Consider the following 14,692-nt stretch of genomic DNA (forward strand, 5'->3'; position numbering starts at 1 on the left):
GTGTTGAGAGCTTTAAAGGCTTGTTCTCCCATCCTTCAAATTTTTAATTTGCAACCTTTATAGTATGTTATTTCTTCATATTTAATTCACTACTGATGTGCATAGTTTGTGTTATACATCCAAAAGTAGGAGTAGGAGTTGATGTGAGTATTAAAGTTGCATCGGCATTCATCAATTTATCAACCTCCCCTTCTCCAATTCTCTTTATTGACTCTCCATTTATTGGCCTCTCCCTATTTCCCAACTCTTCTTCCATTCACATACACCATTTTTACCACCATACATGAGAATTGAGGCATATACATGATGACAAACACACATAAGGTATACACATATATAGATGATACATCCATCCATATGACTTCACCAACGATCTTATTTTTTCTTTTTGACGATCTACTTAAGAACATGAAGTAGTTAATGATGATAACATAATTAAAATGATGCTAATGGTAGAGGAGAAAGGCAAAGAGAAAAGGAGACAGAAAAATTAGTTAGCTATTCACATCTAAGCATTTAAATGAGCTTGGAGTTATTGAACACACCCAACTTGGAACTCACACTTTACTTACCTCTTTTTTTCTTATTTCTCCAAAAATCAAAACTAAAATGCAATAGTCGACAAATCACTTTTATTGCCTAATAGTAAAAATCCTTATAAAATTTATAACTATACAGTTTATGTATTTTATTTTAGAATATCTAACTTATCAACCATTAATAAATTCTTATAGTATATTGGTATCTATATGAACCGGTGGAGACAATAACTCTGAAGATTTTCCTACATGAATATAAATAGAGACGATCTTTACATACTTTTCAAGTCTATCTGCTCATTTCCTCACAGGTTCAAAGAGAGATAGAGAGAGTATAAAATTTCCAAAATCACTCATTGCAACAAAAAGGCTGAGGCTAATGGTTTCTCGACAAGAAGGAACCCTCTTCTCAAGAAAGAGGGGTTTAACAATGTATGGAGAAGAGTTTCACAATTCATTCAAGAAGACTAATATAGAAGATCAATCACATGGTAAACTTCAGAGCACTAGACCAAACTTAGAGAGTATGAGATCAGTTACCTTTGATTTCGAACTTCATCTCCACACTCCTCTACATTCAGATTGGCAGAAATCCATAGAGCCTAAGGTATATAATAATATATACGTAACAAATTGTGTAGTATTTTTATGGATATGATGATATATCTATGTGCACACAAACATGCATCTAAAACATGGATGCTCCTTATATTTTCAGGGGTATTCAAGAACATCTGAGGATCATATGACATACCACAAAAATTTGGTGGTCGTCGGACGACCTAAGATGAGCCTAGACCTTGAGCTGAACCTTTCACCTTCTTATTCACCTCCAAAAACCAGTACAAAGATAGATGAATCCATAAATCACAGAGAGACCGTGTCACCATCGAATGGTAACAACTTGACAATCCCGAGTAAGAAGACCACACTGTCTTGGCTTTCGTTTGACGGTGGTAATGATGTTGATCACGAGGAGCAAGAGATGGTAACAAAAGTGTGCATGAAATGCCACATGCTGGTCATGCTGTCCACATCAACTCCTGTTTGTCCCAACTGCAAGTTCATGCACCCACGTGATCACAGCTCTACAAGACTGTTCAAACCACCAAATTTGCTTAGTCTCTTATGCTAGGCTCTTCAGAGTTATTGAATATTAATGTGCGTACGGAATATAATATGAGCCGTAGATTATATACCCTACAAGTACCAAAACTTTTATTCCATATGCTTCCATGAAGGATATATCCTTTCTCTTTGTTCATGTTTAAGATCTCGCAACCTAATAGTATTTGAATTGAATTTTACCTGAGATAACACGTACATCTATATTATTAAAAGAGAAGTACCCATTAAAAAATACCCCTAAATTTTTGAAGTTAATTACATTTTCATGCCACTGAGAATTAAATTGAATTTCCTATTTTAATGCTTGTCTTTTTCAGTTAGATTAATTTGTTTTCCTTATTCAAATATAAACTTAACATCATTAAATTAACTTACATATTTTAATACTTATGTTTTTCAGTTAAATTAATGAGTTTCCTTTAATCAAATTTAAACTTAATGTCATTAAATGAACCTAAAAATACATCATATTTAACGTAGCTTATTACGGACAAGTACGGCCCAATAATGAACTTGAATTTTATTTTTATGAAAACGTGAATCACTTGACGTATGTAATATTTAAAATATATTAACTACAGTATAACAAATGCATATAACCTTCCTATACTTTAGTTTGAAATGATCATGCTCAAGTTTTATATAGTCCACTTACATAATGCATCAAGCGATGTACAATATTCAAACCACCTATAATTTTTGTTTTCCTTATATGATGTATCAACCAACCAATCATGATATTGAATTTCTAAGCTTTATAAAAAAAACAAATCAATAAATACAAACTCAAAATCCAATATCTTCTATTAATCAAAACAGAATATCTTCAGTGTCGTATCTATAATGTACCTATTAAATATAGAAACTGTAACCATAGTAATTACACTAATTATAAGAATAGATTTGATTACAACCAATTGATATATTACTTCGGTAATTGATTTGCTTGCAGAAGAGAAAATAGTAAATTTAAAATTTGTAAGAATATAAAGATATAGAGATTCCAATCCATTGCCTATATTTGCGTATGATTTTTGCATAATAAGCTTCAAATTGAACATTGAAAAAGATAGAAAGATTTTTTTTAATCTTTTACCGACATAGAACTTAAACAAAACGAAGAGTTTTTTTGTTACACTTCCCAGAAAAAACGGTTACAACATGGGCTATCATAATATGGCCTTTTAACATATTAATGTTATGGACATTTAATAATTATCTTGACGAAAAACAAAGACTATAAATAATTTATTATTAATAAAATTATGAAATTATTTACAATTTGATGACTAATTCATTGCCCTTTTTTATATGTTAAATTTTTCGTAGAAGTTTAAAAATCATTATATTTTCTTTAAATATGTATAACTAATTTATAATCTTTTATGCCATATTAAGTCATAATATAATATTTCTTCATAATTTACATTAATAACCATTGTTTTTATATATCGTCTACAATTCTCTAATTACGTCTGTTTGTTCTATTTTTTATATGATATCGAATATTGGTCATAAATAGATGGTTTAAGATGCCAAAAAAAATTTATTTGGTGAATATAATACATCAAATATTACAAATACATCATTTAGTTAAATAAATAACCAAAAATCAAAAATTCATACCCGCGCTGGCGCGCGGGTCAGGTTCTAGTGGAATGTTATAAGTCCAGTACAATCCTAACTAAACATTTTATGGATACTGACTATATATAGTTATGTTAAAGGCATATTTGATATATATTGCTTGACAAGCAAACTTGTTTGAATATAATTCTGTTTGTTTGAATATAATTCAACAGCAACAGACCACGTGATGCGTGATAAGATGTTTGTTAATTAAAGCAGAAACAAAAATAAAAGATAATAATACTGTATGAACCAGAGAAGATCTATAAATAATATTGTTCACAGGTGGGGAACAAGACGAAGATGCAACTAAACTTATATAAACATCATACGAAGGTTAGTAATTTACTATGGGTTTTTTGAAAATGTACCTATTTAGAAAAAATTACTAGTAATCTGTTGTGGGTGCACTAATCAGATACTGACACCTGCCAACAGGTCGATGCACCAATCAAATACTGATACGTGTCAACACAAGTGGCAGTTCACCAATCCGCGCTCCATTAAAAATCGACGAATCGATGAGAGAGCGACTTTCTTCATCTCGCGATCCGACGATCACCATCGATTCCGCCGTTGAGGTTAGTTCCTTCTTCTTCATCATCAGATCGGTATATATGGATTTGGTACAGTCGATGATTATGGTTTCCGAGAATCGCAGAAGGAAGGAGAGACACGGAGAGAAGTAGAAGAGCTGAGGAGAAAGCTTGCGATTGAGAAGAAACGGATGAATCGTGTTAAGCTTTGCAATTCGATGGAGCTTCTTCTTCTCGTCGTTCTGGTTCTGTTGCTTTCCACGTTCGTCCTAGTCTTCTTTCTCCCATCTCCTTGATTGTATCATATCAGCGTCTGTTGTGCTAGTTCCACTTCGATCACATTATCATCTTATGTAGAAGGGATCGTCAATTCGTCATCACCTTGATTACATATTCTTTGCTTTATTCTCATGTCAACTGCTGAATATTCAACAAACGTTTGTGTTTTGGAATCTTAACGATTCATTGAGAGAAGATGGCTGTTGATGTAGTCTCCTCCGTGGCTTCTCTTCCTTTTGAAGCAACTCAGAGAATCCCAAAGCAGGCTTACAACTTTTTTATTTGAAGGCCTGGACGTAGGCCCATTAAGGCCTAATGAAGCGAACAAACATTAGGGTTTTCGAAGCAGGAAGCTGCTGGCCGTCTCTGTATATATATAAATCAAATGGTATTCCATCATCTTGTACAATCAGTCGCAAGCGTTTATGCTCCAATCAATATCTGTAGTTCTTTGAATTATTAATTAGATATAGTTTTTTTTTTTTTCTGTTTGATGGAAGGAAGATTGCCTCTTCTTTCAGCAGCAAGTTCTGTTCTTGTTAGCTTTGTTCTGGAGGCATATATCAATTCGCCATCACGAGAGGGATTTTATAATTTTGCAGAGTTATTCCTCTGTATAATATTATCCTTCTCTTTGGTACATTCATCTTCTTCTTCCAAATATTTATATCCATCTGACTTGCTTTGAAATGATTCATTTATTGGTAGATCGAAAACTTTCTTGCTTATTAGAAATTTTTATTCAGAACTATGCTTTGGTCATTCTTATAATATGTGGGGTTTACAGTTTAGATTAGTTGTGAAGACATTATCATCGTCTCAAAAAAAAAAATCGATTGATTGATACCATTCAATGGATTTAAAAGGATCCCATATTTGAAAATAATTTGCCTTACTACATACCAAGAAACATATTAAAAAACATTGACGAAAATGATAATGGAATGTGGGGATTCACATAATAAGTTTGAAATCATTTCATATGAATAACAACGATAATGATTTGACATGCTTAAGAGTGTTGATCTCAGTTATAACCGTGTTTCCCACATTGGACTAAGAATGAATGAATGATCATTAAGCAAATCTAACTAATCAGGCTTAGCATACTGTACATTGTGCCTCTGTCCTATCCGAATCTAACTGATCAGGCTTAGCATACTGTACATTGATCCATGAGCTATTACCTAGCCAGGAACAAGATCAGCAATGTAGATGGCTTACACAGATTGCTGGGGCAGCTAGTTTCCAACTACGCCTAATTCAGACAAACGTTGGTGAGGAGCAGCTGTGTAAGACCGTCTCTAGCATGCTCCCTAAGCTAGTTTACCTAAACAAGCAGGAAGCAACTCACTAAGCCACAACGAGCCAGGGAAGTGTTCAAAAACCGTCCCAAAAGCTGCTTTTGGTAGCGGAGATTCTCTGTCAAACCAACAGACACAGTAGAGTTGTTGGACTATCAGATTCCCTAGCGTCCATCAAGGAGGCCAAAGGCAGAAGCCAGCTTCAGCCGCAGAGACACCGCCACATTGACGTCTCATCTTTTTACACATGTTATAAATTGGCCAATGTAAAGAGAATGATCCTCTCAAAACAGTTGTCGTATTCTACTGAATAGAGTTTGTCAACTTATATTTCATAAAACATCATCTTCACAAATATGGATTATATTCTTTTTCACTGTATATAATAAAAATAGTAACCCCAAAGTAAATATAAATGTAACATTCTGTAAAATGGGAACTCATGAAAGAAACTTCACCGGCGGTCTTACGTCCCCCCGGCAGCATATATTTCATCTCCCTTCTCTTTTCATCATCTTCTTCTTCCCCTGTATCGCCACCACAGTTCTCTGACTGTGAGACTTGTTTACAAAAATAAAACAAACTCTTCTCCTTTACTTCCTCTTGTTTCAGATTGATTGTCTCTTGGTAAATGGTTTTTGGCAGATGAGAAGTCTCTGATCACTACTGCTTTCAACCTCTATAACTCTAGCCTCCCACTTCAACTGCGTTGTCAAAGCTCTTGCCGCTTCCACCAGCTGCACTGTGTCACGGATTATCACCCATCCCTGCACACAAGGTTTGTTTTCTTTCTTTATTACTCCTTCCGTACAGACCATCATAATATATGTTTTCGAGTTTTAAACATATTAAAAAAACATCTAAAATTTTGATTATAAATGCATCTTTTTGTGATAAAACTATTTTCTACAATTGTTAGCCAATCAAAATTCAATAAACACAATATACCATTTATTATTATTACCTAATAGAAAATGTAAAAAATGTATTTTTTAACCATTTTTTAAAAAACATGGATCATTTAAACACAATATACAATTTGTTACTATTACATAATAGAAAATGTAAAAATTTGAAACCTTTTTTTTTTTTTAAACATGGATCATTTTAAAAACCTAGGGACTAGCTACATAAGAATGGATGTTCGTTCTTTCAGAGTAAAGACAATGTGTGTACCTCTGGACGAAGTAATCTATCAACCTCTGTCAATATTTGCAGAAGCGAGCATGAGCTCTTGCGCTGACTCGTCTGAAGGGATAAAAGACTGTCTGCATGAACCAGATCATATGTTCTTGGATAAGTAGGGAACGCTTCACACCTGAAGTTAATAACAAAAGATACGTGTTGAGCAAACTACTCTGCCGCGAAATAAGACCTTTTGTTATGAGTTATGACTCACCAGTCGTGTAAGACGCCAACAAAGCCTCGGTCAAGGATCATTGGGAGGTGGTTTGGTCCAGCTGTAGGGACAACATTCATGACCCATACCGATTTTTTAGCTTCCAACAAGGCGGCATTGAGCCCACCGTATTGAGCATTCATGTCCAAAACGTTTCTGAGCATGTTATAAGGAGGAGACGGATCTTCATTGCCTGGTCTCTTGGGGTGGTCAGAGAATATCAGAGGAGACAAGAGAGACCAGTAGTCTCTTACGTTTGCTTTCCAGTTCGCTGCATCTTCTCCAACCTCCTCCGGGTGAAGACCTGAACCAACCAACCAACCAACCCAGGGATCAACAAAAGATGGATTCAGAAGGTAATGGTAACGAACAGTGTTCTAAAAAGGAGACTAACCATATAGTGAAAGTTCAGTTTTGTTCATATTAGACCGGCTAGGCCATCTTGTCCTGCCTTCAATGGGAATCCACCTCCTGCTACGTGTTCCACCAAGACACATCTGAAGCGGCTTGTAATAAGGAGACTCAACCTCGTGCCCTTTGCTACACACAGAAGGTCCCACCCCAGGCTTCCTGTTTATTACAACATTTCATGTAAGTAGACTTAATAAACTATGTTATTTCTATCTAGAATACAATATGGTGTGCAATCTTCTAAAAATTGGTTTAAGTAGCGCCTAAGCGTCTGCCTAATCGGCAAATCAAATCTAAAAATTTGGTGCAAGTGCTAAAAAAATTGGATTTTTTTTTTTAAACATTGGTGTAACTAAACTACCGCATAACAATGTCTTGAATATTGATGGTGTGTGTTACTGACCGGGAACTGTAACATTTGGTTTTGATTGCCTTTTTCCAGACAACTGTCTTGTCTTGCTGAGATAAAAGAGTCCAACAGATGCTTTCAGCAAAATCATGAACAAAGTTCCATCTCTTTATATCCTCTTTGTTACGAGCACTCGTAAGCGGAGACGTCCAAACAAAGTAACCTCCTGGCTTCAGAACCCTGTCAACTTCCACAAGGAGAAGACCGTCTGCACACAGCGGGATTTAAACTTACATTAAGGCCAGATCCTCATGAGAATAATAATCATTCTTAATCATTTACCTTTCTGGTCCCAATCAATACCACATGTTGAGCAATGCAACATATCAAAGGAAAGAGAAGGATACGGCAACTGCGTTGAAACAAAAGAAGCAATCATAGCAGGTAGACCCCTCTCAAGTGTTAGCTGAACTTGACTACCAGAGGCTTCATAGTTTGCTATGCACATTGTCAAAAGCTGTTTTGAGAGTAGATGTGCTCCAAAGCTACCATAACCACATCCAATATCCAATATAGTCCTCACCTGAAAAACAAAAAATCAAGAATAAAAAATTAACTTATAAAGAAGCTGAGCTGAGACTTTGAGAGTATGTTGTGTGACTTACACCAGCTTCAATGAAGTTATCATTCTTAATCCCAATCATCTGAGCAATCTGATGAGAATAGTCTTCAACCTCATCAAACATAGGAGACGCGGAGCGGAAAGAGATCTGATCATCATCCATCATCATCATCCTCTTGTTGATACTACCAGAAGTCAACACTTCATCAGCAGTGATCTTAACATTATGATACCATATCACATCTTTACCAGTGGGCCACCTAAGAGGAACCTTATAATCCACCGGTGGTAAAACCAAACACTCCTGTCTCGACCCACCAGGCCCGCAGAACCGATCAAGACTCTCGGAAACGTTAAAGCAAGGAACATAGTTCTCGGATTCTACACTACAATACTCCATTTCTTTCCACCTAGTGGGACCAGCAGAGATCTCACCAATATCCAACAAGTCTGACACAAGCTGCTCCTGTAATCTCCTGTAGTTATGGTACACGTGACCTCTCGAAGTGGTGGAGATGGAGATCGTCCACCAGAAGGAACCAGCCAGAGCGAGAACCACGATTAGGACCAAACTGATCTTGAGAAAGAGAAGCATCAACCTGTGTCTGGTCCTTGCGTTGTAAGGATCAGTAGATTGAGTATTGCTGTTGCTGGTAAAGAGGAAAGCAAAAGGAAACCTCAAGGTTAAGTGGCCTTCCTTTTCTGACTTGTCCTTCATTTGAGAGTCTCTGAGATCATCACTGCTGTCGGAAACTCGTACTCCTCCTGAGACGCCACGTTGCAGTGGCATTGACATTTTTAAGCTCCCTGTAATAGAAAAAAAAACAGTAAAGATTTAAGCTTTTTTTATTGAGCTGAAGTTACTATTATATTCGCAATAAGACACGAGCAGATCCAAAAATTCTGGGTAGAGTTTTCACTCGAAACTTCTAATTTCGATTTAAGATTAGATCAGCAAAAAGTTTCGATTTTTTAATGTGGAAATTGAAATTCAATCAGAACCCAGAAAAAATGGAGGAAAACCCATCAGAGTGAACCAGAAATCGAATCGAATTGAATCAAATCAAGAAAATGAAAAACAGAGCAAGAAGAAAGGTAAATCGTAAAAGGAGGAGGGAGTGAAGAAAAAGAAGAGACACACACACCTTGTTTGTTTTGGTGTTTTCTCCTTCTCCTTGGAGCAAAAGATACGCTCTGTTATTTACAAAAACGATGATATCAGATTCTTCTTCTTCTTTGAGAGCTCTCTCTCTCTCTCTCTCTCTATGAGTATATATATATGTACGAGTTGAAACTGGACAGTGTGTAAGAGAGAGTGAAGCAGAAGGGGGGTCGTGTATGGATCCAATCTCGACAGAGCCACCCCCGTGAGGAGGACTGATTAATAAAGAAATACTTCCGTTGGCTTAGGTTACTCTCTCTCGCGCGTTGAATTTAATAAAAGGCAAATTATTCTGTGTCACTCCACTTTTGTTTTGTATTTTATTGATTTTGTGTTCTCACCGTATTTAAGGGAAAAGAAGAGAAGCTTCCTTTTGGTAAGACGTCATTTTTGTGTATGATTGTACTCGTCGTGGGGAAAGGTACTATACGGATGGTTTGGACTAATCAAACCGTAAAAGAAAAAACGTATACATATTACGAACATAGTTGTGGATTTTATTGGAATAATGATAATTCCATGAAGAAAAGGGTATCAGGTTGCTCCAATAAAATTCCAAGATGCAAAGAGACAAGAAGATGCATAAGTATTCAACTGTTTTTAGGGAGACGTAGTGATTCTAAATTTCTAATAACAAACAAACAAAGAGATATGTAGAAGATAATAACATACAGTTTTCTTACAATATAGCCCATTCTTTTTTTCTTTTCTTTTCTTTTCAAAATTATAATAGCCCATTCTTTGACAAAAAACACACAGTTTGCCAAATTTAAATAGTAATAATTTCCTAATAAACACTACTTTGTATCTATAAGTATAGTTTCCATTTAATAAGTACAACTTAGTGAGTGAGCGAAATTAGAATTTAATAAGACTAGCGTGTAGGGTTTATAAGTGGATGGGTGAATTAATGTAATATATTTTACTACAAAAATAAAAGAAAAACTTAAGATTTATTAAAAAACAGCAATCACCATATAAATAAATGTATAAAAAGAAGATAACTGGATCCTTCGTAGAATACTAGTAGGTAAATCAGGGAAAACTAAGGCTTCGAATGGTGACTATTGTCTCGTCTCGCTCTGCTGTTAACAGTAATAAAAATATTTACATATACTATATATCTATACATTTTTATAATTGTTAGAATCACACCGCAGTTGAACCGCTTGTCTCGCACCGCTCAAACTGCAATCACCATTTCGGAGCCTAAGTCCAATTTGAAACGCGGTTATATGTGGTGGCTCAACATTTCTAACGTGGCTGATTTGACGGTGACTGTAACTTGTAACTGTACGCCTGTATACAGAGGATCAGCGATCACATATTTTTTTAGGGTACAAGCGTAAGTATAGAACGTGGATAAGTTTAGTGCACGGTGTTCGAGCTCTTGTGTGTAACGGACCGTGACAAAGAAAACTTCACGGATCAGTTATAATCTGTTGGATCACATGTGATGTTTAGCTATGTCCCATTTTTCTTGGTTTAAATAGAACTAGATCTTGATCCGTGTTCCGCGCGGATGTTGGATTTAACTTGTGTTCAATGTAAATTTATAAACCATTGATTTTATAAAATATCCATTTATATTTTTATGTTTTGTAAAATATATTTAGAGTAGAATATATTATATTATAATATAGATGTTTGATGATAATTTTTTATCTGTACGTAATATTATATTTATAATTTTATAATGTAATTGTAATATTCATATATATTAACCTATTGATTTTTTGGTTTATTTATTTAAAAATGATTTAATTTTTTACAGTAGTTTTTATGAATTATTATTAATTTTATGATATTTGGTTTTTTTGAAAATTATATTATAGCAGATTAATATATACTATATATTACAGATTGTGTTTTTATTTTGAGCAAAAAGATATAACAATTTATTGTAATTAATTAATTTAAAATTTTGATTTTAAGTGAAATGGCAGATTTGTAAATAAGAAAGAAATGCAATGGTTAAATGTGTAAATAAAAAGAAATATTTAATATGTTATCCGTGTTTCCAAACAATTATCATTTAATCTGATATCCAAGTTTTCAAACGACAGAATCTGTAAATGAGAAAAAAATACAGTGATTAAATATGTAAATTAAAAAAATATTTAATTTGTTATCCTTGTTTCTAAACAATTTTGATTCAATATGCGATTCATTACTATATATTTATTGCAAATATCTAGGCACGAAAACCAAAACAAAAGAGGAAAAGTACCCCAAAAATGAATAAAAATTGAAGTGGTTTACTGACGAGTTTGAAGTTACTGATATTAATATGTGATTTTTATGTGACGTTAAGATTTATGAAAATTATTTTCTAACGTATTCCCAATGTATCTGGTATGTGAAGATGCAGTTTCCTGAGATGATCTGTATCAGTTCGCGAAGTACTACAAGAGGTACTACAGGCGTGTGTCATGAAGATGGAGTTTAATGGAAGTTTGGGTTTTGTGATGTGCGTGGGCTTGCTGAGCTTGGAAAAGGAAAGAGGATATGTGCTTGAAGACATATGGACGTTTTCCATAAAGCAAAACGGAGTTTGCTTGAAGATGAAGTTTTCCATAAAGAAAATGGAAAGTTACCTTAAGTGTATTTGGAAGACTTGAAGAGCAAGTTGAAGACTTGGAGAGCGAGTTAAGGACGTGGAGAGCAAGTTCTGGTCTGTTATATAAGGAGGGGCGTGCCTTATGAGAAAGCTAGACCTCAGAGAATAGAGAGAGAGAGGTTTCCTTGGTGTGTTACTGCTTGGTGTCGAAGGACATTATGAAGCATTGTCTGATGGAGTCTGATGTGGACTTAGTTTGGTGGCGTTGGAGTTGGCGCTTTGTGTGGTGGAGTTAGCCATCGTGTATAGCTCGTGTGAGCTTTGTGTGTGCTTGGGTGATCAAGCGTTTTGGTGTCACTGGTATGCGTTGGGTGCTGACGTACTTGGTGAAGTACTTCAGTGGAGGTGGAAGATTGAAGCCTAGATTCAGGGGGAGTTTAGCAAAGGCGGTTTCATTGAAGAGATCTGTGAAGATTGCAGCTGTAGAAGACAGTGTGCTCCGATGCGTCGGATGGTGATCTATGCATGCGTGCTTGATTCCTAATCTTTGTAGATTGCTACTTAGAAAAGAGTGGTAAACACTAGTGTGCGTGTTGTATCATATAGCAATTGTAGGTTGCTCTTTGTTCTAAGTCAATGAAATCTGGACGAGGTCCCGGGAATGTAGGAAACGAACCCCGTTAACAAATTTTGTGTGTTTTACTTTCTGCACTTGTTTTTCTGTCGCCTCATCTGCACTAACAGTATGTCTTCTTCAACAACTTGTAATTTATCAAGATTTTGTTTGTGTACATATATATTATATACACATTTTGGTTTTGGGTATGGATCTAAAACAACGTGACAATCGTGCTATAACTACAATTCATTTGGAATGCACAAATGTACTTCTACGCATAGGTTAAGGGAGAGAACAATATGAGAGATTAAGAATCTAAGCATGTAGCGATAACGTTATTTAATTATGAGTATATTATTATGTCCTAATCGTATCAGCATTAAAAAAAATGTAAATTGTGCGCCAGATCTCCATCTCTAGGTAAGTCAGCTGTACAGTTTTTTTAATGGTCTGGAGGATATCTGACGGATCAAGACTCAACCGAGTAATCTACGGAGGCTTGTTCACCGGATTGCTCGTAATAAAAGTTAGATGTTCACGTTGTATGGCCACACAATCAGTCAGTTGAACAGTTATTTGGAGATTAACGATAAACCGGTGAGAAAAGAAAATGTGATTGACTCCTTGGTCTAATCATGTAAGGTTGTGTAAATTGCGTCAAAACTATATATGAACTCCAAACTTTTATAGTTTTATGTACTTTATGTTTTTTCCTTGGGTGTAAATATATACTTTATGTTTACACAGAGCAACTTGGTATGTAGCTCATATTATATGATTTACGACCAATCACAAACCATAAGTCAAATGTTCCGGATGACTTAACCGGGTGTCGTGGATCTAATCCGAAGTTTGACTTGAAAGCAACTTTAACTTAGTTAAATATACATTGGATCTAGAAATTTTGATTATAGGTGAGTGTGGAGTCGTTGTCCTTCCATTAATGTCAGTGCCTTACTTTCCTAACCTCACTATGCTTTTTTAACTCGAAATTAGTGTAAATGTACTAGCCACATTTTAACACGAAGTCAGTTTACTTTTATAGCACAAGTTACAAGTGTGCCTGGGTCAGTGTTAATTCTAATCATAGTTCTTTTTATATTATGATAGTTGTAATAATCAAGTGTATAACCGTAGATGGGGACCTGGGGGACAAAAGAAAGTATTTACGAGTACGACTTGGATAGCTAGGCCAATTCATATAAGCTGTCCGAATAAATTATACGTAACTTTTTGAATTTTCTTAGCGTGATTTTTTTTTGTCGTACTATTATTAGTCTGTTTATTTTGGTTTCATTCCCATTATTTCGTAGTTTTCCAGCGTTTTTATATTGCTTTGTGATTGGCATATTGTAAAAGCATCTCAAATGCTAAGTTTAAAGTATATTTCAATAATAAAATACATAGAAAAGTAAGAGAAATAGAAGAGATTTGTAGGAGTTTTCGTTTGGAAAAAAAAAAAGAAACTCTTAAAGACTTTGGGATACTCACTCACCTAATAGTTTAATTTCTTTAAAACTTAAATTTAGATATTAATATTTCCAAGAAAATATTTAAAAATGAAATATAAAGCTCCATAAAATGGCAAAGAAATATTTCTTCAGACGTCAAATCGTCAATGGTGCTTTCTACGCGTTTTTGTTTATGTTATGAATTAGATGTTAGCAATTATATTGTAAACTAAGGCAAAAATATGCTCTAGACATTTTATACAGTGGTTATTGTTCTTGAGTATTCAACATCACTAGTTGAATTTCAAATGAGAGAGATGATAAACAGTTGATTACAAACGGTAGGCTCCAGATATCAATGAAAATTAAGTACAAACTCGCATGGTTTGTTAAAGTTGTTCAACAACGACATTGTATCTTCTTCAAAAAATGGTAAGCTTAATATTTTACCAAAAAAAAACTCGCATGGTTTAGTTTATAAGAAAAGATTAATGGTTTTTATTATGTTTTTTTGTTGGTGTTTAAAGAAACGTTCGACTATTGTCCACCGCTACAGGGCCGGCTAAAACATAGAAGCAAGGGGGACGTGGATCCAGAACCCAATTTTTTTTACATAATTAGTGTTAAAATAAGATTTGATTTTCAAAAAAAAAAATTAAAAAGAACTTAAAATTTTTAAGTTATCCATAGAGTTTATGTAAAAT

At 34.7% G+C, this 14,692-nt stretch overlaps 3 protein-coding genes across 5 annotated transcripts; 2 read left to right on the top strand and 1 right to left on the bottom strand.

The window, feature by feature from the left end:
* Positions 1-13: 13 nt before the first annotated feature.
* Positions 14-4,237, top strand: LOC103853116. Its single transcript, XM_033284161.1, has 2 exons — positions 14-1,146; positions 1,258-4,237. Exons 1-2 carry the CDS (start codon positions 919-921, stop codon positions 1,672-1,674), a joined length of 645 nt encoding a protein of 214 aa, XP_033140052.1. The 5' UTR covers positions 14-918; the 3' UTR covers positions 1,675-4,237.
* LOC103853119 lies at positions 3,458-4,812 on the top strand. Of its 2 annotated transcripts, XM_018656815.2 has the most exons (3): positions 3,458-3,632; positions 3,735-3,877; positions 3,958-4,812. In XM_018656815.2, the coding sequence occupies exons 2-3, from the start codon at positions 3,818-3,820 to the stop codon at positions 4,126-4,128; spliced, it is 231 nt and encodes a 76-aa protein (XP_018512331.1). In that variant the 5' UTR covers positions 3,458-3,632; positions 3,735-3,817; the 3' UTR covers positions 4,129-4,812. The 2 variants fall into 2 exon arrangements, with proteins under 2 accessions (XP_018512331.1, XP_033140063.1); XM_033284172.1 differs by having other exon boundaries at positions 3,557-3,861; positions 3,954-4,812.
* An 879-nt stretch (positions 4,813-5,691) lies between these two features.
* LOC103853118 (probable pectin methyltransferase QUA2) lies at positions 5,692-9,672 on the bottom strand. Of its 2 annotated transcripts, XM_009130040.3 has the most exons (8): positions 9,342-9,672; positions 8,240-9,003; positions 7,917-8,157; positions 7,629-7,842; positions 7,209-7,384; positions 6,815-7,118; positions 6,592-6,733; positions 5,692-6,182 (listed from the first exon to the last, which is right to left on the bottom strand). In XM_009130040.3, exons 2-8 carry the CDS (start codon positions 8,990-8,992, stop codon positions 6,024-6,026), a joined length of 1,989 nt encoding a protein of 662 aa, XP_009128288.1. In that variant the 5' UTR covers positions 8,993-9,003; positions 9,342-9,672; the 3' UTR covers positions 5,692-6,023.
* Positions 9,673-14,692: the final 5,020 nt, after the last annotated feature.

Source organism: Brassica rapa, chromosome A02 (genome assembly GCF_000309985.2).
Source record: "Brassica rapa cultivar Chiifu-401-42 chromosome A02, CAAS_Brap_v3.01, whole genome shotgun sequence".
Classification (NCBI taxonomy): Eukaryota; Viridiplantae; Streptophyta; class Magnoliopsida; order Brassicales; family Brassicaceae; genus Brassica; species Brassica rapa.